Source organism: Pocillopora damicornis, chromosome 5, assembly GCF_964200805.1.
Source record: "Pocillopora damicornis chromosome 5, jaPocDami1.2, whole genome shotgun sequence".
Lineage (NCBI taxonomy): Eukaryota > Metazoa > Cnidaria > Anthozoa > Scleractinia > Pocilloporidae > Pocillopora > Pocillopora damicornis.
In genome coordinates this window covers 4,562,458-4,586,274 of record NC_142674.1, presented here as the reverse complement: position 1 = coordinate 4,586,274, position 23,817 = coordinate 4,562,458, and the positions used below count along the sequence as shown (strand labels likewise).

Below are 23,817 nucleotides of genomic sequence, written 5' to 3'. Positions count from 1 at the left end.
TAAAAGCTTTGCGAAATCAATGAGACATTTTGTATATCTATGTAAAAATTTTGATATTTATGATATTTGTATTTTTCAGTTCTTTCCCGTGTATATAAACCTCTAGCTACGTTACTATGAAAATTACAAAATCAAGTTAAAGAGTTATGACAATAAAACAAATTTCAATGTATAAAACACGTGTTGTTATATATGGGTCAGTCCTTGAAAGGCACGTACGGCATCGTTTTACAGAAGCGTAGACTATCGCAAACGTTCTCGATACGACTTTCGGCAATACGCGTTAAGATAGCGCATTACGTCGATGTTGTCACGAGCTCACATTTGTTATGGTCTGATTAGCAAAAGGGAATGTTGCCAAAAAATTTAGACAACTGCAAAATGACAGATGGGCATATAAATATTGCCCATTTACGATAGTTTAATAATCATATATGCGTAAAGATCGCCTTTCTGATCGCTTTACAGTCGCCGTAAAATATCGTAAATATTCTCTATACGCCCTTTTACAAGGCACTTAAAGATAACGTTTTTAGTCTCTCTCCGTGATCTTTACGTACTATCGTTTCCAATGCGTAAAGACATTCTTTACAAGAGTGTAGAGAAGTTCGTAAACATGCGTAAAGAGGATCTTAACGCTTACTTTACGGCATTTTACGGATTCGTGGCCTAATATAGTTTGGTTCCTAAGTAAGTAAGAGACTTTATTTAAGAAGGATAATATTCAACAATTATTAAATTACTGACAAACTTGTGGCCCTCTAAATGTAAAATACACTTCAATCAAAAACCTACACTTAATAAAAGAGATTAAAATTTTCAAAATTAGTCACAGATATATCACAGAAAGGATTCCATTGAAATATTTCTAGTTAAGGCTGTTAGAAATAGTCGATAAAAATGAAGATGCAATATTACAAATTATCTTTTTATAGAAATTCATTCCAAATAGGTGATTAATTATCGGCAAGATTTGTTCGACTCATACATGTCCACTATGTCAGAAAGGATTCCATATTCTGGCTATGCCATTCTTACTGCTTTTTACACAAACACGTGGCCATCATTAGAGGCAAAAGGTCTTTCTTTTCTCCCAGAGCTAATTCATTGTCACCAATCAAAGCGGTTTCAGATTGGATCTTCTTCAAGAATATCGTAAACTGGTTCGATGCTAATGTCCAAGCCACCTGTGTTGTTTAGCTTATTCTACGTGATGATAGATTGGGTCTACTTTAAGCAAAGCACTCCAATGGTAAGGGCCTTATGCATCTTCAGGAGCCTTCAAAACGTTGTACACGGGGTCACCATCATTTTCAGTGACCGGTGCCTCTAACGTGTTGTAAACAGGCTCTGTTAAGCCCGTTGTAGCATAATAACTTGATTCATTTTGCTCTGAAACGTTGCTCATAGGATGATTGCCTTTGTCGATGTAGTTGTAATGTAGCCCGTCTGTAGAGTCTGACGTGATACCAAAGTAGGCGGGGCTTTGAGACCCATCGAGACATGACCCCTCCAAAACGTTGTACACTGGTTCAGTGCCATTTCCACCACCCTCGACAGGTTCTTTCAAAGGGTCCACGACTAGTTCCTCCATTAGATCATAAACACGTTGGTGTACGCTGATGGGGCCATTCATTTTAGGCCTCGTGTCCTTGATTACTTTTTCCTGGTTGTTTTTGTGACCATTGATGTTTTTCCCTTCAGAAATATTCAAAGGAGCGTAGAAGTGTCCTTCGTTATGATCATTTTTGCTGGAATTCCTTAAGTGTGCTTCTCCATCGCGAACGGGTACTTGATAGCCTGACGCATACACAGCTTAAGGTACAAAACATTAAAGATATAATAGTCAGATTAGTTCATTTCTTTATGATGTATACAGCTATGCAGAATGAAGCATTCTTGTTATGGATCTCTTAATGGGTCGGTCACATTCCTGTCATATTCCTGTAGGATTCTTTAATCCATGTAAGGATGGCTCTCTATCTATTCCTGTGCTAAGTATAATCATGAAACACTTCGATAAAAAAATTAGTAGTGGTTGCTGCAGTGTTCACAGATTAGGACAAACTTAATTGACGATGAAAGGTGGTTTTTACTAACCTGGTTCTCTTAACGTAAGCGCTTGGTAATGATCATCGTTATCCAGTGTATCCAATGTAACTCCGTCCAGACTTCTCGTTGCTGTTTTCTGAGACAACAATAAAAGCTGAGTTTAAGGCTTGAAAAGCAGTAAGAGGCCAAACTAGAATAAAGTATATAATTTATACGTACCTTTTTCTCTTCGCTCTCTTTACCAGAGTTGAACTTATCCCTGTCAAAAAAATATATGGCATCTTTAAAAAAATGCATCCATAGCCAAAGATCTATATGTTTGAAGGGCGTTTCCTATAAAGTTGGGAAAGGGTGCCCTGGGAACGAGGTCGAACTGGAAGTGAGCCAGAAAACCTGCGACAGTGTATCAACTCGTGGCTCACTCAGTGGTAAGGCTCTTAAAAGAAAACTTACACTGAATGTCGGTGTCGATAAACCAGGACGGCAATAATGACAAGAATAACCAAGATGGCGACGGTTACACCCGCGATGAGGGCCATAGGGGATGATTTTCCACCTGTTCTTCGTTCTAAGCCGGGATCGCGACGGGCGACAACAGGATCCTGTAGACGATAAGCACAACATGTTACAACTTCTCTCCTGAGAAGTTTTAGTCGCACGTACAACTAAAGCCCATTGTCTATCAGTTTAATCAGATCAAATGTACTCTTACTTCAGATGGTGAATCTGATGTCGTCGGCCGCTTTGCTAAAGTAGTTGGTGAAGCTTCGCCAACACCGAAGGTTGTTGGCAGTGTAGAAGATGGTGTCCCTAACGGATCAGTAACCATAGATACAGTAAAAGGAATAGTCGACGGAACATGGGAAGTCGATGGTGAACTTTGGGCGACCGTCGAAGCTGCATGTTCTCTTGCACTCGTTTTCAGTGATGGATATGAAAGAGAAGATGTACCCAATGGCTCTGCTGTGGCTGTGGGCTGTAATGTTGGTGTTGGTATGGTACCTTAAATGGAAATATGTTGAGGTCATGGATATTTTTAAGCGTGCAAGCGATATGAGTCATTGCATTTACCACTGAGACGTTTTTAACAAGAGAAGGCCTGACTGGTTTCTCATCAGAATTATGTGAAGTAGGAATGACAAATCCTAATCAGATAATGATTTCAAATGAGCCTTATAAAGTGTGTTTCTACACGTAAACTAAGCTCATTCAAGTTCCAACACACTGAGATAAACCTTGCTCCTTTTGCGATAAAATTTATTTCCGTTCAACTAACAAGAAAAGGACATGATTGGCGTGAATAGAAACACCTACATTCATTAATAATCCACATTGTACGCAGTTTTTGCATGGCCTTAGCACATTCTGAAAATTCTGGTACACGTTTTCTTAGCACATTGAAATTCATAGTATCGGTTGTCGAGTTAAAGATAATACTTTTAGAAAGTAAAAGGGGATAAAAAAATCTAACAAAGTACGGGAGATACAGAATATCAACTTAAACTTACAATTGAAAGATCCTTCATACTTAAACAGCAAAACGAAGCTCGTGGTCTTCCTTCCTTTCTTGCAATTTATTGTCAGTTTAATGATTCTACCCGATATGGAATCAAAGCTCGTTGTGTCAGTCACCTAGACGGAACATAAAGATTCGGTCAATAATAACATTATCTTACCCTTTACGGAATCTACGTACGCTTGCTGTGTTCATCACCTACACGCAAAATAAAGGTGCGGTCAATAATTATCAATATTTACATGAGATGTGTCGTATTTAAATATCGACGAAATTATACACAAGCCAAGTTTTTTTGCAAAGTTCTTCGTTCATTTTATTTTTAGTTTCTTCTATTTTCTCGAAGTCTATTGTTGTCGTTCATCTGTGCTCTCTGATTAGTTCTGTAAGTTAATCTCGCTTCAATCACCGAAGCAATCAGAGGCAAAAGCAAAACAAATCGTATGTTGGTTGCCCTTGGTTTTTTTGCCGCACAACAAGTGGGTTGCTATTTTAGTTGTTTTTTACTAATCGGTCTTTCTGTTCTCTTTCATCTTTTGTTTTACCGGTTCTCAACCGGAAAACTTTCTTATAAATTAATGCGGCATGGAAAGGGTTTTCCCAGTCAATGCTGTGAAATCTGACTAAGTATAGTACTTTTTTAATTAGGGAACATGTTGTTTGCATATACAAAAGTGAGTAAGACTTAAGTGGCGATGTCTTTGACTTCTTATACTCCTATAATTTTAGAATTCTGTCATAATTATAGGGTCTTGACAGAAGTGCTTGGTCATCTAATTATCATAAGTCTCTGTGGTTCGCGGGGCGTGAAAGGCTGCAAGATGATTCATAAATCTTTTTGAATTAACTATAAGTCAATTTTTCTTTTACCTTAAGAGAGTAATCATCATCTCCCCGAATGATTCTGAATGTGTTGCTTGCGGGAAGGACATCTCCAGCGCCATCACATCTGAAATAGCTGGAGTACTGTGCATTTACATTACAACTACCGCTGTCCTCATTTAACTTTACTTTCTTCTTGTCGTCGAATTTCAATATACGCAGTTCTTTTTTGATATTCTCGTTTTTGAAATAGACTGGTGTCTTTTCGTCCCCTCCTGCTAACAAAGTCACCGATAGTTTAGAACTAGTTAAGGACACACAGAGAGGTAACTAATAGGCTTGTAAAGCCTCGTGGGGGATTACAGGTGTCGCGAGATTGTGGTTTTAAGAAAAATGAAGAACGATAATCAAAATGAACAGTCATCGAAGGGGATCTAAATCTTAATATCACATAAATTATCATTCAACAAAGAAATTTATTTTCTTAGGACAAAGGAGGGTCAACTTTTGATTTTTGTTCTAATGATGAATACTACATGCATTCCAGCATTGGTGCATGTTGAGATTGGAAAAGAAGGGCAGAGAGAGGGGTAAACTATAAAGCATTGTTACTAAAGACTAGGTAGTCAAGTAGTTACGTCTTCAGAATCCCTCGCCCTTACATAAATATTGACAGGAATATTGAAAGATCCAGAGTTTGAAATCCTGTTTGCATACTATTAGTTTTACCACTGATCTTTTGCGGTTAACATTTAATAGGGTTGTTTACCGCAAAAGTTACGCTATGACGCTTGCCATGACGTTTGTAAGCCATAGCGGAAACTCATTTAATCTAGCTTTTTCATAGAATTAGAAGAGGGATCTTCTCTTAGTCTTTCAGAATTTATTACTTACAAATTTTTAAACAGTTCACTCACCCAATAGAGCACGAACGTCCTCGTTGTTTTGACAACCCCTTGTCTCGTTGTGAAAAATGAAAGTTGCGGAATGGCTGGGGCATGAACAAGTGCAGGCAACACTTGTCGCCTCGGCGTCAAAGCTTGAGCAATTATAGATCTCGCCGCATAAAGATGAAGGAATCTTGAACATATCTTTCCCAATCGTCCATCCTTCTTTTCCAGCTGGAATTTTTCTGGTAATCTCGATATCCGATGTCATTGTAACAACTGTTACACAAGTTAACATACTCACCAGAGGCAGAATATTATGCATCTTCATGTTTCAGATCTTTAAATCTCGCGGGAAAGAACACGAAGTGCCACAGAGTTGATTACACTAACGTTGATAAGAAGTTCTTATATTTGTACTTCCCGGAAGCAAAAGGCCAGCCGGTTGTGTTCTCTTGGCCACCAAAACAAGAGCACTGTTAGGAAAGTCAAACCAACTCTCGAATGAGGTTTCGAAACTAATGTTCTTCACTCAACCGTGGACATTTCTTCTACCAAAAGAATTTGAATAACAATTGGTTGCTGTGTTCCCTTTTATGGCTCAAGAATAGACGTACAGTTAAATTGTTTAATGATAGAGCGGAAGCGTAACCGCATTAAAACGTCGAATTCCGCAGGCCAAAAGAATTTTTATTTTGTAGGTAAAGCAAAGTTGCTTTTATTGTAAACTGTTCAGTACTTTTTATATATTTGTCGCCCTGTTTTCTGTAAAGCTTAGTTTCTGTGTTAAAATGAAAATGTTTCCGCTCAATCAAAGAAAAACTTCTTTGCTAAAGAAAGAACCATTGACATCTCTGATTTAGGCCCAGAGATATTGTGAGATATTGTTCAACTTATTTAAATCCGCTCGGTTTACACTAATTTAGCATCATAACTTTAAGAGATATCACGCTTCAGTAGAGGGAAGAGTGTAATATATCTGACAGGAACAAGAAGTCTGAGTATCATCGTTATTGCCTCATCATGTTATGACATGAAGTAAATAAAGCCATCACCGACAATAATGATTAATGATGTTACGTATTACGCTCGGAACACTAAAAAAAACTGATATTTGATCAACAATGAATGAAAGTGACACCACCATAGCTTGATGAACACGCGAGCAAAATAAAACATATCTGATCATATGCTCTGCTTTAATTTTGGGATCAGTTTGGACTGAGTCAGGGACAATTACAAATGTGTGCCACTAAGGAACATCATGAGGTAGAAAACTATCTCATCATTAGCGAGATTCGTTATATTTTTAAATTTTCCCTACTTTTAATTCCATGCATTTGAGAAGACGCTTATTGGTTTGTCGCACAGAGATAAATATCAGCTGGTCAAATTGACAATTCTTGAAGTTTTATATTACGAAGTAAATTCGACATCACGCACAAAAAAACAATTTATGATTAAGTACCTACAGTAAATCGTTTCAAACCGAAAGTAATATTCGTTAGCTTGGTCTTATCGTCCGTGTGAGGGTAGTACTGAGATACACTACAATCCTTTAATATCTGCATCACCCGCAAATACATCACTCCGCTACGTCACTTACTAACCAACGTCAAGGTATTCCCGAGAAGATCTTACAACCTTTCCGTCTTGCCCACAAATACATCACTGCACTACTTCAGATATTAATCAAACGCCACAGACAAAGACGAACCGAAGAACACAAAGGGAAGATAGTCCCGAGAAGATCTTACAACCTTTCAATATCTGCGTCGACCACAAATAAAAACATCACTGCACTACTTCAGATATTTACCAACGCCACAGACAAGGACGAACCGAAGAACTAGAAAGAGAAGATAGTCCTGAGAAGATCTCACAACCTTTCGATATCAGTGTCACCCACAAACACATCACTGCACTACGTCAGTTATTAACCAACTTTACAGACAAGGACGAAGCGAAGGACAACCAGTCAGCGGTTTACAAGATCAAGTGCTCGGACTGTCAGACCTCCTACCTCAGATAGACTGGTAGAAACCATTTGCGAGCGACGTGAAATGGTGATATCAACAATCCTATTGCTGAACATTATCGTTTTACGAACCGCATTATTGACTGAGACTCTTCGCAATGCCTAACCTACAGCACTATATATTTTCAATTCAATTTTCTGGAAAGCTGGTTTACTGACGCAAAACGGACTGCCCTCAGCAAGAGTCAACAACTATCGGCACCACACAAACAATTTAAACCACAAACAAATCAAACGGAACGACCTAAAAATTTCCGACCAATCAGAACACTTGAGTCCTGTAACCAAAATATCACCACTAAACTGACCAATTAGCCAACACGAGCCGGAATTATACGACTCGACTGATAATAACTCTTCACTTGACTTTGATGATGACTTCCGCCCATGTTATCGAGGCGTCAGTCACCACCACCGACAACAGTCCTTCTCTGGCCTACAAACACCCTGACGATTAGACTAAACCATCAAATTTAACTAATATGAATAATACAATTAACAGGAATAGTCTTTTTAGATAAGAAGGTTAGCGTTATTCCTATTATTGTTAATTTTATCCTCAGTGTAAATTATTTTTAAACTATAATTGTGTTGAACAGTTTGTTTTCTCAAAGAGAGCATTTCAAGAACTACGTGCAATTTTGAATTATACTCGTCTTTTGCTACTAAAACTAAGAAACGAATATAAAATTGATAATCGCAGTTATGAACACTACTGAACTAGTAGTTGAAATAAGGCCTGAAAAAAATTCAGGCCCATAGGGAATTTGAACCCATGACCTCTACGATACCGGTGCAGCGCTTTACCAACTAGGCTACTAGGAGCTGGTCATTATGTTGGCCATTAAAAACTAAGAACTTTTTACGTTTAGGTCTATTTCGTGATTTTAAAAGAATTGGCCCAAAGTGGTATTTCGAAGGGACATGTGTGAGGTGGGGCTGCCAGTTTCGAGACAAAAGAAATCATGAATCCCCAGAGCTACTGTTTGAGTCACAAATTAGGAACAATCAAGTGAGATTAGCAACGATTTTCAGCTGCCACTTTTTTTTATTGAATAACTTCAATATGAAGCATGTGAACATTATGATAAAACTGATACACTTCTCAATGAGATAAATGCGACCGAAAATTCGTAGAATTCCACGCTGTAAAAAAGACTTTGTTTCAATGTATACTTGAACTATTTCTGGTAAGGACTCAAGAAAGAACTTTTAACACACACGAAGACTGAAGCAAATGAAGTAAACAGACTGACTGACATACTTTTCTTTAGTCCTCCCCCTTCCCAAAAAAACCATAAAACTGACCTCGCATGACAATTAGATTCTTTCGAAGCAAAAAAAAAAATTTCAACTGGATTGACTATGGTTATCAAGATGGGATATCTTTCAGGTTATGAAACTTTCACTCGACTTTATAGATAATCACTTTCAGTACAAACCTACTGAGAAAATAATAATATAGTTACGTTGTTGACTTGTAATTGTCTGGCCATCTATCCGCCATTTGGTCGACTGAGATCAAAGGCACAATTTTCAAATTGCCAACGATTGTGATCTAGGATTACAATGGTCTCACATTGATTGGTTTAGACAAAACTCGCACCATCTTCTCAACTAATCCGATTCAAGAGTTACACCAATTACGGCTCTGTCTGTAGCTCGCGTGAACAGGGTATTCGGTGGTAACCTTGCTTTTTTAGTGAATTTTTTTATTGGCTTCTTGTGATGCTTTTTTTTGCTCTGATTGGTCATTGAAATCACAGCTTCTTAGAACTTTGTGGTGCCGTAAGCTGCGTCATACGTATGGCCATTTTGTCTGGATTCCTCCTCTTCATCCTCTTCTAATGCACTGGAGACTTGTGGGTGCATCGTTTCATAATCTTCAAGTTCATGTAGAACTGGTGGTGGAAGATACTTTTCTAAAGTGTAATTGTAGACTTTCTTATCCGAAGACATGGAACCGTATTTACTGGGTCTTGCAACACGATCAAGATGATATCCATCCAAACCATTGTGATGACCATCCCTGGACATGGAACCATATTCGCTGGCTCTCGAAGAACGATCAAAATAGCGTTTACTCAAAACACGACCATTTTGGGACGTGGTACCATTTTGACTAGGTTTCGCTGAAAGATTACGGTAAAGTTCATCGCTACCATCTCGAGGCGTGGTACCATTTTGACTGGGTCTCGCTGAGTGATTAAGACTACGTCCATCCAAGCCATGATGCTCTCGTTGAGCATCATTTTCGTCATTGTGTTTATGTCCTTTCGCTACCGCGACTTTAAGCTCTTCCACACAACTGTATACAAGTTGATTTACACTAACAGGACCTCTCTTTTTGTCCCTGAGATCGGGGTCCAAGTCAGGGTCCCTGTAGTCAGGATCCCTGTAATCAGGGTCCTTGTAGTCCGGATCTTGTTCATGACCAGAATCTGGGTCCATGTTATTTCCTCTCCTTGCCTTTAGGTCCTCCATACGATTGTATACGAGTTGATTTATTCTAACAGGACCACTCTGTTCTCTCCTGAGATTAGGGTCCAAATCAGGGTCCTTGTAGACTACATCGTTAGTGTCCAACGTGGGTACTGATGTCTTTTTACCTCCGTGGTCATGCCTATTGTGTTCCTCAGCCGTGCTTGAGGAAGCATATACACGTCTTCCACCGAGGTCACCAATAGTTGTATGTGGAGCCTTATTAGGATTCGGTGATTGATAGTTTGATGTGTAAATTGCTAAAAATGGAAATGTTTTGTTGAAGTAAGCAAAACAAGATATGTCGGATCTTTTCAACAAAGGCAGCGACTCATGCAACCTTAGCTAATCTTAGCACACCACGGTGTCAAATCATCAAGAGTGACACTTCTCACAATTAAATATGAATGTATTTTACTGCTCTAAAATTCACAAATGTCGGCTCGTTTATTATTCGAAACACGATTTGGTTAGAGATCATCCATTGAACCACTTAGTCTCACTGTCAATTTGACTACCGTTGTCAATTCAAACTCTAGCTGTAGCTGTAACTTTCGGAGTCACTAACCTCTGTTATTTATTTTGTAAATGATTCAGTTTCCTGTTAAAGTATAGAGGGGTTGCGTTTGTAAAAAAAACGTGTTGCTGAGTTGGTGGAGAGTTATAAAAGAGAGTTTGGTTCTATCTACTGAGTTGATAATGCAAATTGGCAACCGTGATGATTTCGTCATTCTGACGAAGGGTTTAGGTTAGGGGCGTATGCTTTAGAAACTCTTTATGGTGGCCAATTACATAATGAAACTCAGGTGATAAAACCAAATTATCTTTGAAAAGCATTGGGCCCTGTTGTCATCGTAGATTTCGTGGCGTTACCGTGATTTTATATTCCTGCTGTTAAGTTTCGGTTGTAATTATATGCTGGTTCATAAGTATGGTTATTTACTTACGAGGCCCTCTTATTCCAAGCGCCTTGTATCCGTTCTCATCATCTGCTTCATATGCGGAACTGGCTCGATGCCTTGCTGTTTCTGCGTCCTATGATGCATGTAATGAAAAATATTAGACAATTCTGATTGTATAACAAGAACGTCTTGCTTCGTTAAGCCTGTAAATCGCGGATTTTTGTGTCATGGGTAACCCTAAGACCGTTCGAATGGAAACAAAAGCACAGTATTGTGTTTAGATCATGTGATATCATCATTTAAATCATGGAAGTTCCAATTTGTTCGCTGTTCAGAAAAGCGATCATCTCTTAAGGGTTAGAAGATCTCAAGCTGCACAGGGATTGGTTTTCTGTAAGGGTTAGATTTAGGCGGAACTTAATTTTGACTTTTATGCAGGAGTACTACTTCCATTGGTTTGAGGAAAAAACTAGTATCCCTTACCCAGGAGAAAAAGAACTTACTTCTTTCCCTCCATTTTTTGGTCTCAACTGAGGCTTCTTTCTGTAGACAAAAAAAAATTATGCTATTGTGTAGGGGTATCTGAAAATCAGTCTCCTTTTTAAATACAGTTTGCATACAGTGACTCTGTATACTTAAAGACCAAAAGTAATCTAAGCGTAGTTTGAATATAACGTTGTAGCTTGAATTTTCGGATTAGCAAAAATTATATCTAAGAAGCAAAATGCAAAATTGATGAAGAAATGTTTTGATAAGTCGAGGCTCGATCCTAGAATACAGCGTCGCAAATTAAGGACATTTATAAGATGCCGTAGTGTTTTAATGATAACTTATTGCACTCTCACGAGGTCCTCAAGATATTAGACGATGATTGGGAATTTTTACCTACGACTTCGGATCTGCGTTAAACTCTTAGGCAATAGGTGTTAAAAATATCTCAAGTTTCGAGTAGAATTTATAAAAAAGAAATTTAACAGGGTACCTGAAGGATTCCAGATCGCCCCTATCTCAAAAATTTTTGGCCATAAAATGTAGTAACTTCGCCTCAACCTATGCCAGGAAACGAGCTGGAGATTTAGGGGGGGGGGAATTGGTAAAGATGGATGCGAACTGGTAAGGGACGAACTTGCAATGGAACGAAACTTCCATACACCTTTATTTGACTTATCATACACAATCTTCCTGACTAGATTGCTTACCTGAAATGACGGGATCCAAGATACGAGAAACCAATCACAATCGTAAGTAAGAGAACAGATACGATGAATGCTGCGATGAGACCCACTGAGGGTCCATCATGTGTATCCCGCTCCTGATCTCTTCTCGGTGGACCCTCGGGATCGGTCGGTCGCCCTCCAGAAATGTTGGCTACCTTGCTGACTGTAAGTTTTGTTGGTTGAAGTGGTGGCTGTGTATTCGTGGTGGTACTCGGTGGTTCAGTCGTGGGTGGAGGTGGAAGAGTGGGTGGTGTGCTGTTACCTGAATTTTTTTAAAAAGAAAAATATTTTAGGATTGAAAATCACTGATTTCATTGAGGCTGAAAAACAGTGCAAATTGAAAGGGATTCTGCCGGGACTTACAATTGATATTTCCTTCATACTTGAACAGCAGCGACCTCACTATGCTAGTGTGGGTGTTACATAAGATACCCAACTTGATAATCTTTCCCTTGAACTCAGATTTATTGGACACGCCATTGACACCAACCTGTGACATAAACAGAAAAATACTTTTGTCTCGACAACCTTAGCGAAAGTCATCCTCCGAAACAAAGGAAAACCTGTGTCTTAATTGGAATGTTGTCAATCTGATTCTTGGAAACTGATTGGTTAGTTTCACTTTGATGATCTTGCCTGTTGAATTCAAGAAGCAACTATCCTTTGTCAATTTTCGATTGATCAGTTTTGGTCTAAAGGTAGAGTTAGGCGTTTGGTTCGGAAGATAACTCTTACTTAAGTGCTTTCTTTAGGATACCAAGACCTATCTCAACATATGAAAATTTTTTTAGTCTCACCGAAAGAAAGAATGGAAAATCAGTAACATCCGATCCATGTTCGACTGTAAACGGGGGCTTGTTTCTAAATTGTGCTGCAGGACCGTAGCATCCAAGAGACCAGGAATTTGCAGAGTCTACTTTACAGTTCTGCACATTTGACAAACTCAATCTTCTACTGTCGGTGTCGTTAACCATCCCTAACGGACTTGTAGCTGGTTCTCCGTCGAAAGTGACGAACGGGGGCTTGCGAAATCCTTTTAAATAAAAAAAATAATACTTTATCGATTCCTTGAACTCAGGCGTGAATGAAATTGAGAATTAGGATTCTTTGCCAGGGGCCTCTGTAATATGTTTAGTGCCGTTTCTTTGTGTTAATCAAATACGTCAACTAAAACAAAGAGGTGGCAATAAGATCCCCTCATTCCCGGCATCCTGCAACACAGAGTTGAACTAAATCCATCACATTTATATAATATGTGAGGTACTCAGCTTTCCTCCAGCGTTTATCAACACGAGACAAGTCCCAGTCCAACCGAAAACTTAGTTTTCATTAAGTGGCACTTGCCACGTCATTTTCAGGAAGGAAAACTGAGGTAGGCTGGGTTTTCAATGCCATTCAGGGGGCCACCATTCTCTAACTCTGCATTACAACAGTCCTGTAAGAAATGGTATAATCAAGCTTTACAAGCGTATCTCTGGAATTAAATGCCTCTGTAACTGGATTTAAAAATTTTTACCTACATTTGTAACTGCTGGGAAACAAGCATTTCCAAACAACTTGAGAGCACCACGTGCAATTACCATATGTGGCCAGCGTGTCATAAATGAGTCATTGTCTTTCAAGGAAACATTTTGTATGTGTACGGTTTTCTACACCGCAGCTTTAAACCTCAGTGCATGTTGTCAATGAGCGACACTCCTTGACAAAGGTCAAAATTCAGTGTTGGTTTTCTGATTTAGTTAAGTCTTATCGAGGCCGTTTTAGTAAAAAGAATGTTGCTGCGCCTTGTATTTCACTTCTCCATGGATGCTCATGGATATCTAATTTTTGCGTTTTAAATTTAGTTTCTGCGGACAATTTTGCTTTTAACCTCATCTCACTTGTTTAGAATTACAGTCATGTTTAAACGTCATATGATTTTTATTTTAAAAATAGATACAAACTGATTTTTTAAAATTGTGCGATCCTCTACCAAGTTTTGACATGATGATGCACTAAGAAAAATTCCAATTTTTACTGGAAATTAATTGATATCGTAGATTTCCCTCACAATTTGGTTAATTTTCTTCATTTACATTACATAAGATATGCAGTGATTATACAATCAATCTTAGCACCTTATAATCAGAAATGCCGGAAATTCTAGAACTACTAAGCAGTTACAATCTCTGAATCTCTCTCGAGCTCAAGTGGAATGTATTGGATGACCTCAGTGATGCATCACGACAGCAAACCTTGAAGGTCGGGTTCACGAAGGATGTTTGTAAAATATGGAGATGATCAGTGGTTTATGTTGTGTGAGGTTAATTGCAAAAAAAGGCGAAAAAAGTACACGGTGCTTCCTAAAAGAATTTAGATAATGAAAAGTAGAGTTCAACTTTTTCTGACTTCTGACAAATTGACAAAAAATAGTTCGACTGAGTTATTGGTTGTAAAATTTTTCAGATATGAGCTAAGGGGAAAAGAATTTTGCTTTCCTTGAATCCGCGATAGGGTCACGCGAAGTAAGCGACGGTAAAATTACAGTAATGTTTGACGGAAATCCAGAGGTAGACATCGGTTTGAGTAACCACGAGGTTTGATTTCCCCAGGGCTCGGGTTGCCCTCACAAAATTTTGGTATAAAGTACGGCGGCTGTACAAGGGAAATCGTAAGTTGAGTTGGGAGCTTGGTTCGAGTTATTGGGAGGCGAAAATTCAAGGGTTTATTCTTAAGGATTGACTCGACCGGGAATATCCGTAGAATTCATGAGGGTATGACTTTGCTTAGAACCTTTTAAGAAGGAAATCTATATTCATTTGAAACTGAAATTGTTGGGATTTTTCTGACCAATATTTTTCATGTAATTTCATTTATTGCCTTTCAAAGCCCTTTCAAATTTAACTTTTTAAAGGGAAATTTGTTAAAATCCTCTAATATTTATTACTGATTTTTGAGGGTCCATCTCGAATCAATTATAATGTTCTAGCAATGTTGAGCTCAGTGACATGAATGTCTCCTCTTTCTTGAATTCCTTGTCATTAAGAGTTGAAATGATTCTCCTTTGGCGATGATGTTGCCAACTTCTAGCTTGAATTTTAAAATCTTATCAAAGTTCTCATAATTAACTAATTTCTGTAATATTATAATTTAATAAATTACACTATTTGGCAATATCAAACATTAAAGAGTTTTATGACACTCGGGCGTACTCAAGGAAATCCGCCAGTAGATTTTGCTTTTCACTGATCACTGCCCTTACCAAAGAAGATATTGATGTGCTGCAAAATATTTTTACCTTCATTTAGCGTGGCAAATGGACGCAGAAATCATAAAAAGAAATTTTTTAATTGTACGTCAGTAAGACATCTTTAAAGAGAGGAAGGTTGGAACCTTTCAAAAGCCGTTTAGCTGAACGTGAATTTCAATCGAATAGACCCGTTAAACTGGAAAACGAGGGCTCAAGAGAAAAAAAACCGCCAAAGGTTAGGATCAAAATGAGGAGGCATGTGAATTGACAAGCGAATAACAAAAATCTAAAAAAAATTTTTTAAGTCTCGATTATAACACCGAAAAATGAATATCCGAAACGGGAAAAGCAAAAACCCAAAGGGGGTAACAGAACCGAAAACTGATGATTGCTGATGGAAACAACGAAAAGATCATCTAAAAAATGACATTGATGTGAAAAATTAATAAAAAAAAACTATTACACCGTCGGGTCATTAACTTTTGGTTCTCATAAACGGATGATCGAATTTGTGCTGCGTTAGGGAGCTTTTCGGCACGGTAGTCGAATTAATTGCTTAATTAACGAACTGATCTTGCGGCAAGATACTCACCAAACAATCTTCGGACTTGACTGTTGTCCAAGCATTCCCATTTACCATTATGGAATAAAAACGTCGCTCTATCACGTGGGCATACACAAGCGCATCGATCGACAATAGGCGTCTTTAAATCGGCGCGGAATCGACGACAATTTGTCATGTGTCCACTTTGACACTGCGATGGAGGAATGATAAACGCATCTCTACCGTCTAACCACCCATCTTCTCCATCCGGACGTGTCCTGAAAATCTTAAACTCTTCTGATATCGCAGTTACGCTCAAAGAAATCAAAGTCGTTATGATCAATTCGGTCCAAAATATTTCCATTTTGCGCAACATGCTATTCTCTCTGATAGAGAGTAAACCAGTCTTAGCTTTTGCTATTACCTAAAGGACGAGGAGGAGATTTTCACAAGACTTTGTGAGGAGCGGGCTCTGAAACAATTACGTCGTATTATTTATGTCGCTCGTGTCGCTTCGAGAATTAACGAGTTGCGTTTACGGCATTATACACATTATCATAGAATAACATAGTGACCGCATCCGCTTGGTGACCAGCTAATACAGGTTGTAAACACAAACTCCGATTACCATTTTCGGTAAATAGTACTTCAAGCTCTTGTACTATCAAGTGTTTTCGTTATATTGACAGCTCTCTGACAGAATATGGCGGCCAATATTTCCATTGGTATCTCTTCGCTTTTATCTTTATAAAAGTGAAAACACTCTTAGGAAAAATGATTGACCACATAATACCTGCGGCCACAGATACAAATGTTGTTTTCGTGGCACCCTGCTGCAAATTTGTTCTAAAACGATAAATAAAAACCGAGAGATGCGTTTGCTAAAAAGACCCAAAAACAAGCGTGGAAGAAAAGCGCGTGCTCCAAATAATGGAATCTTGCTTCCAATAGTGTGACGTCAAAGTTTGAGGAGTTTCAAAAATAGGCGAACCAATCACATTCGAGATGGGGCCAAAAATTTCAAATTTGTTTTGCGCGCTGAAAAAAGAAAGCTAAATACGATAACGCGGGCGATGAAAGGCGTAAATTAATGCAAAAATCCTTGGCGTTTCCGTTTCTTCAAACAACGGTACTTTGCGAAATATTAGGCTCAGGTTACGGGTTACTCGTCTGTTTTATCTTTCTTCTTTTTCTTAATGATCTCCTTCTTTATCTCCTTCGTTATCTTCACGGAATCCTCTTTGATAAGAACGATTTTATGTCCAGCAAAATGCAAAAAACAAAGCAATCGTAATGGTTTATCACGATAACCACGAGCAAGAAGAGAATGGCCACGAAATTTAAAAGCAGACATGTTCGTGAGCGACTCTTAATGAAGAAGAAAAAGAAGCCGCCATCCATGAGTTGTGTTGGCTCTATATAAAGTAATTTGGATAATAAAGTTTGGCTATGCTAATGACTAAAATAAACCAAATATGAAGCGTCTAAAGCGAGTCAAAGCTGGCCCGATTTAATTCCCACAGTCAATTGAAAACTGTATGCAAACAATATCGATAACTTTATATCATTAATAGCGATAAATGACAACCATCACATACAGGATTAAAGTAACTCGTAAGGCTAGGTTGGACCCGCATGGAAAACAAATAAGTTTGAGTCTCATATCTGTAAAACCCTTTTGAAGAGTAGGACAAGGACAAAGTTTTAATCTTCTTCTTGGAAAGACATTTAAAGACTGTTCCAACATCAGTGGCGTAAATTGAATTTTTCAGTGTAGAAATGCTTTTAGCAGCTCGCCATTAAATACATGTCTAGGACATAGTTCTTAAGTGTATATATCAATACGTGCTTCACGTGACTGCGAGCATGATCAGAACGCACTCATCAAAAAATTAGAAGCTTTTTCATGATAGAAAAACTCGGTGAGGCAAATCACCAAAAAGTATGATGATTTATCGTTTTTACTTCTCCTTTTTCCTAAAGAGACATTAATAAAACCTTGTTTTTGTTTCATTCCTGCAGAACGTTGCTAATGGTTACCTGAACACAGTTTTTGCTGGTAGAAGCAATTTTTATCCGGCGGCGTACGAAATGGCAAGCAACCGGTACATCAGGATAAACACGAGTACGAAAGATCGGCAGTGATAACGACAGCATAGTACAAACATTTTCGTGAGAGAAGAAAAATTGAGAAGCCGCCAGGCGTAAGTAGTGTTGGCTTTTCGTCTGATAGGTAGTATAAAGTGATTCGAGTTTGTAATGGCTCTAACAAACCAATTATGTAGCGCATTAAAGGAAGTTAAAGCTATATTTCCAATTGATTCCCACACTAAAATAAAAAACTGAGTGAAAGTAATATCGACAACATTATGTTATTGGTTAACAATATATTACAGCCATTATAAGTAGGATTAATGTTATTGGAGAGCCTGAGTTGTAGGAATTGTGAAATAAGACGCAACATTGAAAACCAGTAAGCAAGAGTTCTATTCAGGCAAAAAATAATTGAAGAACAGTATACGGCCAAAGTAGCTTGACCCGATATTTTATTCACTTCTTGGAAGGACCAGAAATTCAAAGACTACCCCAACATCCTGACGTAAACTGAATTTACAGTGTAAAAATGCTCTTAGCAGATACTACACATGACTACTGAGCATGATTAGAACGCACGCTCAACAACAAATTGGAGGCTTTTCTATGGTAGGAATAACAAAATGATTGAAATCACCTTTCTGGTTTAAAATTGAGAGATGATGATTAGTAAACGAACAAAATTTTAATTAACCCCTTTCGAAAGACATTTTAAGAATACTACAGTATTTCGAAGTAAATTGAATTTTTCATTGTGGAGACGCTTACAGCAGATCTCCCTCGTATATGTACACATGATTTAGTGGTGTAGTGTGCATCGATGCTACACGTGATTTCGAGTAATAACTTCCTTCCTTCCTGCAAAACGGCTACGTCAATTAAAAGTGTAGGATGCAAGAAATTAGACAAAAACGTGTCCTAATTTTTCCTGTTGAATGTTATCGGTGGTTATCCGCACGCAATTCTTGTTGATAAGAACAATTATGTAGAGTAATCCCAAAGGTATATCACGATAAACATGTGTTAAAAAACAAAGCGATAAGAGCCTCAACCAGACATAATCGTTAGGGTCTCTGGGCGAAGGAAAAGAAGCCACTAGAGGTTGATACGGTTTTAATAATGACTTTGATAGACCAATTATGTAGCTAATTGAACCAAGGAAAGGCTATTTCGAATTAATTTCCACCCTCAATTCAATACTGTATGCAAACAATATCGATAACTTTATGTAATGATTAAATGATGGTAAATGAAAACCACCATAGGGTAAATGAAACTCGATAAGCTGATTTGTAAAAATTTAGAAGCAAGATTCTTATTGAACGGAAATAGGCCTGACTCATATTCATGAAAAAATATATGAGCGCATATGAGGAAAAGAAGCCACTAGAGGTTAACAGTGTTGGCTTCGCGTCTGATCTGTGGGATAAGGTGATACGGCTTTAATAATGACTTTGATAAACCAATTATGTAGCTCTGATCAAACCAGGGAAAGGCAATTTCGAATTAATTCTCACCCTCAATTGAAAACTATTCGAACAATATCGATAACTATGTAATGATTAAGTGATGGTAAATAAAAACCACCATAGGGTAAATGTAACTCGATAAGCTGAGTTGTAAAAATTTAGAAGAAAGATTCTAATTGAAAGCAAATAGGCCTGACTCATATTCATGAAAAAATACATGAATATACTAAAGAAAAACTAAGTAAGGCTGTAGAGGGGCTAACGCTCGAAACGTCAGCTTTAAAAACTCTGTAATGTGGCTAATTTAGATTACGAATTCAGTTGATTTAATCAAATTATCTTGTAATACCCCTCATCGACGTGGTTCACAGTTTCGTAAGAAGCTTACCCCCTCTGTCCATTTGTAGTTTAGGCTGATATTTAATTAATGCCTTGGGAAGACATCAAATAGTGTTCCAACATCCCAGGGTAAATTGAATGTTTTTCATCAGAAAAATGCATTAAAAAGATCGCCCTTATGCATTTCATGTCGTATTGAAGCGTGCATCAATACCAAGTATGAGTTGAGGCATGATCAGCACGTGATCAACGACGAAATGGCGGCTTTTTCTTTTTGGAAGGATAAGACAGGTAGGTTAGATCATAAAAGAGTTTCACAATCCATCTATTTTCTTCAGTTTCTGAATCAAGACATAACTTTCTCTGTATACAATGACCTCGCCATTTCGCTCCGCTGTTAAGGAGAGTAAAAAACGTAAAATTGGTAAGAGCTCGTGACATTGTGAAAGTAAAGAGTTACATGTTTTGGCTTTTCTTAAACGAGAATACGTAAGCTCCCGTTTTTTGTTTCAGGGGGATCGCCATCAATAAACGTGACTTCGTACCAAGGCTTTGTGGGCTTGCTCTGACACGACGAATGACGAAGTGCCAATGCTCGAAACGCCAGCGTTGAAACTCAAAACGGTGGCCAATTTACATTATCAACTCAGCTGATAAAATCAAATTATCTTGTAATAGCCCTTATCGACCCAGCACCACATGCAGAGCTCCTGGTTCACAGCAACTTTTTCTCGACGGCTAAGAATTTTATCACCACATTGTATACTAGAATCAACAGCGATCAAGAAAGAACTGAAATTGTCCAAATATATATCAGAAAGAGCAAAAGGCCAAATACAGAGCCTTAAACTGACATGTGCTACAGATTGTAAAAGTCCTTCCAGATTTATGCAGACCTAGTATTATCGTATGCATTTGGCCTGTAGGATAAGACGAGAGCCAAATGTATGTGACTTTGTGAAAACTATAGTGATATCATGACCATATATGAAAATAAAATTTTATTACCAACTTTCTTAAACGAATTGTTAAGATCAGTAAAATTGTTACGGGAAAAGAGGCGTTTGACTGTATTATTATGTATAACATGTTACGCTATCAAGCGTCGGAGGAACTTGCTGTGGACTGCACCATGAACGCTAATCGAAAGGCACCAAGGAGTCTCGAATTGCCTTTTTCTGCTTAATCTAATTATTCCATTTTTCCAGTACACAATTCTACTTAAATCCAAGTCCTCTTCATTCTGTGTAACTCAGGCTAATCTCTTGGGCTCTCACACTTTGATTCTCACTGGATACTTCTTAGTTAAGACGCTAAACGCTCGTTTAAACCACGGAATTCTTTCTTTACTCTTCTGCACACTATCTACATTTTTCTAGTATACTCTATAATCACTATTGATAGATATGAGCATGTCAGTTGACTGACTTCGGGAGATTAAACATTTGTTGTTAGAACACTACTGAAATAACTCCGGACTATGAATTCATATAATAACTACATTCTAGTTATCACCAAGTAGGTTTTTATTAGTCACGGTGTTAAATAACATATCCAAAAGAGAGATGTAATCATTTATCTCGCGACGTGGTCACTTTGGATGTGGATGTACGTTCTAAATATAGACGAAAGACGATATCAAATTGAACCGACCAACTAACTGAATATAACTAACTGACTAGACTTAGTGAATACTTCATTACAAACATTTACAACATCGAGAATTACATGCGGAGTAGAATGCACTTTGCAAAAAGCATATTGCGATGTAGAAAGCAACTTAGTTTGTTCGATGAATAACTGCTTTCTTTTGTAAATCAGTATCTTGAAAATCATTTCAGAACTCGAAAACGATTGAGGAGTTATAAATGTAGGTGAGTCATCTGCCTTGAAAGTTAGAATAATATTTCCCATATTCCACTATGAAGGGTAAATACCAGATGAGACCGACCAATTTATCACTTTTGCTCAACCACTGCTAGATGTATTTGACAATCAGTTTAGTAACTGGGCAGGGCATGAATTTAACTCGTGTCATTTGTTTGTGGGCACACAGTCAGATATTCCCAGAGCTACCTCTTCACGAGTAACTGGCAACTGAGACCAATGAAGAAAATAATAGTTTTGTTTTGGACTCGGCAAGTTGGCTCAAAAGAAGCAAATTGCTGATTGAGGATATTGGCTAACCTATCCTGAGGATGTCTTGCATGGAAAGCTGCGGAAGTGATTACGTTCTGATTATGTTCTGTCGATTTACCAGTGACACGCACGAAATTATTTTTCAATCTTATTCGGTGCTTTAAAAAAGCAGAATATAAACTTCAGATTTCTTTTTCGTCGAGACGAAAAGTCCTACCATTTACTGAAGTCTCCTGAAACGATCAGAGACAACGGTGCCTATATATTGAGTTTTAAGTAATAGCCCGCCTCAAACACAACACTACGTGACCAAAACAAGATTGTCGGTTTTTACAACCACGCGCTCTCCTTTTTGTCAATTACAGTGGAGAACGATATCGATTTGACACCTATAAGTGACAAACAGGAAGAACTTAGTGCGCAAACTCATAACGTGACATTTCCTCTTAAGGTGGATATTTTACTCCTTTCTTTAGACCTTGTATTTGACCATGTTTCCATAAGCGAATAACAATTTATTTAACCTGATGAACACCTCAGTGAGATATCCACTCTTTGGAGAGGAGTTATGACTGAGATTTGACAGTATTTTCATGGGAGCAGGTGTATTTATCATCTTATTAACCTTGACGACGAAGAAGGAAGACAAAAAATGATTGGAGTCATTAGATTTGTCGCTCACAAGGGAATTCCACTAAACACTTGAGAAACTGAGTTGTGTCGAGAATGTTCCACATTAAATCTCAAGAAGTCTTGCGGTTTGATTTTTTTTAATGAACTTTGCTATTCACTGATTTCAAAAAGCAAAAATGCGATCAAAGATGGCTAGTATCAGTTGCAGTAGAGGAAAAGAGACTAAGTACGAAAAGGAACACTGAACCAACGCAGGCTGCTTTCTGCTGCCCGTAGTCCTACAGATACTGAAGGTTCAAGCTGACCTTGCTGCTCACAAGAGAGCTTGCTGGTGAACTTAATGCTCAGCATGCTTCAAATCTTCAATAAAGATATGTTAAAGAGATGTAAAATAAGGTGAAAGTGTTTCGAATATTATCTCACTGTGAACATCGGATACGATGGATAATCTTTGTAGAAATATCAGAAATTAAAGATGTCAATTTATAAATTTGTTATTATACGATTTTTAAAGAAAATATTATCAATAAGGGAATAAGAGGTCGTTTTAATTGCTTTAAACTGTGGGAAGAGGGTAACAACTATGGAAACTGTAGATGGAAATTCACGGCTTTAGTGTTTCATGCATAGAAGACGACCAAGGTTGAAGGCGATCCCTCTGACGAAGGGTTAACTTCCTTATAAGTCAGCTTTTAAACTCTTTACGGTGGCCAATTGACGTTATCAACTGTGGTGATAGCACTAAGTTATAAGGTTAAAGGCACCCATCACTATGATACGTTTGCCAAAGGAAACATATCTTTGAATAGTTTCATCAACATAATCTTAAAGCCCGCTAAAGTTTGCAGCCTGAAGATAATGCCGCAAATAAGATTTTCCTCATCAGAAATAGCAATCACGATCCATAAAGAACAATAGGCTTTAGTCGAAGTTTCACTTAGCTGTGAAGGAGATCTTGATCGTAGATGAATCTGATTAACTTAATCGAAGCTCATCGGCTTGACGAGCTTCAGATGCATGGAAAGGATCCACCTAGATGTAGGTAGCTGATTCAGCCGTTGAATTTGAGCGAATTCCTACCCTTGAGTCTGTTTTTCGTAGGAAGACAGCCGAATTCTTCACGTGCACAGCGCTGCTCCTGGCGGAACTGATTTTGATCATTTTTGGCTGCATGCAACAACTCCTGAAATCTCAGGGTTAATTACCGCAAAATTACCTGCATTCGTTTACACTCCATAGATGAGGGCAGGCCCAAACCTTCCGTCGTTGCCTTATTTACTCTGATTTTTTTGCTGCCAATACACTATCCCTTACCATCCTTCCCGCTAGTTTGCAGAAATTCAAATTGGGATGTCTTCAGCGGCCGCCCTGTGCACCTTCCAATTCGTTGTATTTATGCCTTGAAAATCTAGGAGTAGTGTACTTATCGTTAATAGTAACATTAAGCCTCAGCCA

The 23,817-nt window shown here is 38.1% G+C and overlaps 2 protein-coding genes and 2 long non-coding RNA genes across 5 annotated transcripts; 2 read left to right on the top strand and 2 right to left on the bottom strand.

The window, feature by feature from the left end:
* Positions 1-27: 27 nt before the first annotated feature.
* LOC149044798 (uncharacterized) lies at positions 28-5,797 on the bottom strand. Of its 2 annotated transcripts, none has more exons than XM_089206240.1 (8): positions 5,308-5,797; positions 4,439-4,668; positions 3,561-3,684; positions 2,765-3,054; positions 2,506-2,654; positions 2,272-2,311; positions 2,101-2,188; positions 28-1,815 (listed from the first exon to the last, which is right to left on the bottom strand). In XM_089206240.1, the coding sequence occupies exons 1-8, from the start codon at positions 5,606-5,608 to the stop codon at positions 1,262-1,264; spliced, it is 1,776 nt and encodes a 591-aa protein (XP_089062366.1). In that variant the 5' UTR covers positions 5,609-5,797; the 3' UTR covers positions 28-1,261. The 2 variants fall into 2 exon arrangements, with proteins under 2 accessions (XP_089062366.1, XP_089062365.1); XM_089206239.1 differs by having other exon boundaries at positions 4,439-4,665; positions 5,308-5,795.
* Positions 5,798-8,343: 2,546 nt separating this feature from the next.
* LOC113672523 (uncharacterized) lies at positions 8,344-16,252 on the bottom strand. Its single transcript, XM_027188811.2, has 7 exons — positions 15,737-16,252; positions 12,713-12,948; positions 12,279-12,405; positions 11,898-12,177; positions 11,202-11,241; positions 10,744-10,831; positions 8,344-10,056 (listed from the first exon to the last, which is right to left on the bottom strand). The coding sequence occupies exons 1-7, from the start codon at positions 16,062-16,064 to the stop codon at positions 9,086-9,088; spliced, it is 2,070 nt and encodes a 689-aa protein (XP_027044612.2). The 5' UTR covers positions 16,065-16,252; the 3' UTR covers positions 8,344-9,085.
* A 1,228-nt stretch (positions 16,253-17,480) lies between these two features.
* LOC113672532 (uncharacterized) lies at positions 17,481-20,611 on the top strand. Its single transcript, XR_016186546.1, has 3 exons — positions 17,481-17,610; positions 17,711-17,892; positions 20,104-20,611. It is a non-coding gene; the product is annotated as an uncharacterized LOC113672532 (long non-coding RNA).
* Positions 20,612-21,288: 677 nt separating this feature from the next.
* Positions 21,289-22,852, top strand: LOC149044797 (uncharacterized). The gene is made up of 2 exons (XR_016186548.1): positions 21,289-21,464; positions 21,647-22,852. It is a non-coding gene; the product is annotated as an uncharacterized LOC149044797 (long non-coding RNA).
* The last annotated feature ends 965 nt before the right edge of the window (positions 22,853-23,817 follow it).